Genomic DNA, 4489 nt, shown 5'->3' with positions numbered 1-4489 from the left:
ATTTAGGGTTAGCATTAACCTTATACAAATCAGCAACACCTGAATTTAATAGGTCTAAAGATTGGAAACATAGTAAAGGGGCATCATCTTGTAGTAGAAAACTTAACTTGGATTGGGAAGGTGGTGAAAAAACAATGGCAAGTGGTGAAGTTGATAAAGGTAAGGGTGTTGAGCCAATGCATCCTGAATTTGTTGTAGTTGATGCATAAAAAGATTTAAACAAAGAGATTGATGTGAATGAAGAACTTGACATGAACAAATCCAATGGTGAGGGTGTAGAAGGATTTGCAGATGTGGGGTATAGAGTTGTCATGGATAATGATCCTTAAGGAGTCAATGAATTTTCAACTAACATCAACATAGATGATGAGTTAATGACAAACTTTCAACCTTTTGAACGGTTTGAAGACCAAGATAGCATCCCATTTAATGGGTTTAGAGACAAGGAGGAATATCTCATCCACAAAAAATGACAAGAGTAGATTAACAGTTGTTTGTGATGGAACTGTAGTTGTAAATGCAAGTGGGGTAGGTGGACCTACCTCTGGGAAAAAGGTAAAGGGTAAAGATGTAAAGTCTGATAAAGTTAAATGCACTTGGAAACTTCATGCATCTAGGTCAAGTGAACAGGACTATTGGTTTATTAATACCTATAATCCGAAACACATCTGCCTCCAAACACAAAAAATCAGATCTTGCACAGCAACATTTCTTGCCGAACAAATTATGGATCAGATTGAAGCTAATATTGGCCTGCCTGTTCGTGCCCTACAAGAGCAACTCCAATCAACATATGGGGTTAGTATTTCAGAAGAGAAAGCATTTAGGGCAAAAGCATTAGCCACCAAAAATGTTGCAAGAGATTACGTAAATATATACAGATTTGAGAGAGTATGTACTAGAGCTACAAAAGACAAACGAAGGTACAACTGTAAAGATTGATGTGGTTTTTGAACCTGTAGTTTCATCCCCAACCAGGCAATTCAAAAAGATATACGTGTGTTTAGGTCCTTTAAAGAAAGGATTTAAGGCAGGGTTGAGAGAATTTTTAGGCTTAGATGGAGCCTTCATGAAGGGACCTTTCCCAGGTCAAATACTAAGTGCAGTTGGTGTTGATTCCAACAATGGAACCTACCCATTGGCATATGTTGTTGTTGAAAGTGAAAACACTTCAAGTTGGAAATGGTTTCTTCAGTCTCTTGGAGAAGATCTTGACTTGTATTCAAATTCCAACTTCACCTTTATCAGTGATAGACAGGAGGTACTATAGTTACATATAATATTGTATACTAGGTTTCATTACAGACTAATGCTAATTACTTATTTTGTTATGGTGAAAACAGGGTCTTCTACTAGCCATAGAACAATTGTTTCCTAATGCAGAACACAGGTTCTGTATTAGACACATATACCAGAACATGAGGAAGTTATTTAAGACTACAGAGTACAAGGAGTCTTTTTGGAGGTGTGCTACAGCCACCACCATACCAGAGTTTGAAGCTGTAATGGTAGAGCTAAGGAATTATGACATAGAAGCATATCAGTGGCTCTTGAAAATCCATCCACATCATTTGGCTAGAAGTCATTTTTTAGGTATTTTCTCAATTTGTTGTCTTATTTTTAATTATAGTATAGATATACACTAACTGTTATTTTTGTTAATGAACTACTAGGAAGAGCAATTTCAGACATGTTATTGAATAACCTTTGTGAAGTGTTCAATAGCAAACTTGTGAAAGGGAGAGACAAACCCATTATCAGCTGTTTGGAGTTTATCAGAGAGTACCTTATGAAGAGAGTATGCATTGTGATGAAGGTGTTAAACAAGTGTCAAGGTCCACTAACTCCAACTGGTACTAGGATTTTGGAAGCAAACACAACACTTGCTAGTAAGTATTATGCACGATGGAATGGGGGACATAAGTATCAGGTTAAAGGTCCATGGAATGATCAACATGTGCTTGACATGGATAAAAGGGAGTGTAGTTGTAGAAAGTGGGAGCTTACTGGAATTCCTTGCAAGCATACAACTGCAAGCCTAAATGAAATGGCAGACAATGCTGAAAAGGAGGGAGAACTATACACCTATGTGCATAAGGTGTATTGGCTTGATACATGGAAAGAGATTTACTCCTTCAAGGTGGAGCCTATCAAAGGTAGAGCCATGTGGCCTAAGAGTGACTGCCCAACAACTCTTTTCCCTCCACCACACAACAAAGCTATAGGTAGGCCAAAAAAGAAAAGGAGGATTACAGTAGAGGAAAGGATTGAAATTCAGCAACGAAAGAGGCAAGCAAACAACCAAAGTGAAAATGATAATGAAACTCAAAAGTTGAGCAGGAAGTTTTTGAATGTAACATGTAGTAAGTGTAAGCAAAAGGGTCACAATGCCAGGACCTGCAAGGCCCAAGATGGGAATTGATGTTTAAGTACTTAAGTTATTTATGTTTATGAAGACTTGTTAATGCACTTTAGTTGGTACTTTGATGCACTTTTTTGGTTCCCTTTTGATAATGTACTTTGAAGACCTTTTATGGAACAATGTAATCCAATGTTTTGGTAATGTACTTTAATGCCCTTTGTTGGTAATGATTGTGTTTTGGCATTCATCTGTTATGGTATGTAACTCAATATTTGTATGTAACCTTTTTTGGTACCCTTTTGGTTATGTACTTTGTTATTGGTTTATTTTGTATTGTCAAAGCATGAAGATGTTATGGAAATGCACTTAATATATGTATGTAAAACCATTACAATTGCATATCATGTCAAGATAAAACCTTCACAATTTCATATTCATATAAAGATAAAACCATTACACTTCCATTTATCATAAAAGCATTACATATCCAAAAGACAACACTTACAACATATATAAACGACCATTAAACCTTCTAGCACCAAAAGACAACATTTTCAGGTGGTTATTACCAATAAAAAATCCATAACCTCTAATTACTAATTCCAAAATAGTACAACCAACAGAAACAAGACCCACGAGGCAAGCAAGTACATCTTCAGCTGACCCACTTCAACCTCATACCTATTCATTGTTATCAACAGTCCTGGTATGATAACAGTTGATCTTTGACACATAGCGGGATCGACCCACCCCAAAAATCCACATCTGGATCCCTACAAGAATACATTAAAGTAGAAGAGTTATTGCATAACTACCGAAATATCATAACCTAATATGAGTTTGCTTACCATTTTAGGGCATGCATAGAAACAACGACCAGGGTTTCGTGAGGTCCATGAGGTTCGCACAACAGTAACATTCCCACAGAAGCAGAGCACCATTTTTGAAGCTCGTAACAGTAGAAGTAGATGAGCGAGAAAGAAGAAGAAGACCTTTGCTACTGCTTCTTTGTAAATCAAAATGAAGAAGAAGAAGGGGATTGCATATTAGTATGTATATAAAGGAGAAATATGATATTATTTAAAATAAGGACCTAAAATGACCAAAATTCCCTCACATGGAGGGCACGTGATGACACTAACGGCTCCAAACAAACGGACAATGACGGAATGGACTAAAAACCCATGAAAACCTTGATTTTAGACCTTCGGTGCAAGCTAGAAAATTTTTGGACCCCATCCAAAGGTATTTGTAGACCACAAGGACCAAATTTGCAGTTTTGTCCCCTAAGAGCCTGAAGGTTCGATTTGCGCTGAACCAGCTTCGCTTGGGAGCGAAGGACTGGTGGAAGTTTGTGACGACTGACTATTCTCTTACAAACCATGTTGCAGTGAATTGGGAAAGATTTACCCAGCTATTCCGAGATGAGTTCGTTCCCCAGGTGGAGAGGGAACGATTGGCCCAGGAGTTTCTGTCTCTCAGACAGAAGACAAAGACAGTGACAGAGATCATGAGGATGTTTCATGAGAGGGCATTATTTTTCCCTGAGCACGTGTCTACTGAGCAGGCACGTGTGAGCCGGTACTTGAGCATTTTGAGGAGGGACATTCGGGAGTTCATGGTGAACTCATCATATCGGACATTAGCTAAGCTACAGACCAATGCCCGAAGGAGGGAGATCGAGCTGGAGACTCAGACAAGGGAGGAGGGAGAGTCTCAGGGGAGAGATAGGAGATCAGTGCAGTCACAACTGGCGACCAAGCGGGCTAAGCCCGTTGATACCAGAGCAGGAGTCCAGAAAGGTCGCAATTGTGGCAAGTGCGGTAAGAGTCACGAGGGATCTTGCCGATCGGGGATTTGTTTCAAGTGCGGCAAGGAGGGGCATATAGCAAAGGATTTCCCCAAGGGATTTTTGGTTTGCTTTCATTGCAACCAGACTGGCCACCGAAAGGCTGAGTGCCCGCATCTCACACTGGGGTCAGCCCACGCCCCTGCTCCTGCTACCTTGCGTGTCACTGATGGTCGGCCCGGGAAGGCCGAGGCTCCGAGGGCTCGTGGGAGAGTTTCTAGTTGACTACGGAGGAGGTCCGCGCAGCACCCGACGTTGTTGTTGGTATGTATCTCTTT

At 39.9% G+C, this 4489-nt stretch overlaps 1 protein-coding gene across 1 annotated transcript; it reads left to right on the top strand.

Moving 5' to 3' along the window:
• Nucleotides 1-429: 429 nt before the first annotated feature.
• On the top strand, nt 430-2422 carry LOC145105981 (uncharacterized). The gene is made up of 4 exons (XM_079043040.1): nt 430-923; nt 979-1261; nt 1344-1593; nt 1674-2422. The coding sequence occupies exons 1-4, from the start codon at nt 430-432 to the stop codon at nt 2420-2422; spliced, it is 1776 nt and encodes a 591-aa protein (XP_078899166.1).
• The last annotated feature ends 2067 nt before the right edge of the window (nt 2423-4489 follow it).

The sequence above is a fragment of the Lactuca virosa genome, chromosome 4 (assembly GCF_052849685.1).
Source record: "Lactuca virosa cultivar CGN04683 chromosome 4, Lactuca_virosa_CGN04683_v6, whole genome shotgun sequence".
Lineage (NCBI taxonomy): Eukaryota > Viridiplantae > Streptophyta > Magnoliopsida > Asterales > Asteraceae > Lactuca > Lactuca virosa.
The sequence above is the reverse complement of the archived record's forward strand: the minus strand, read 5'-3'. Positions and strand labels throughout refer to the sequence as shown.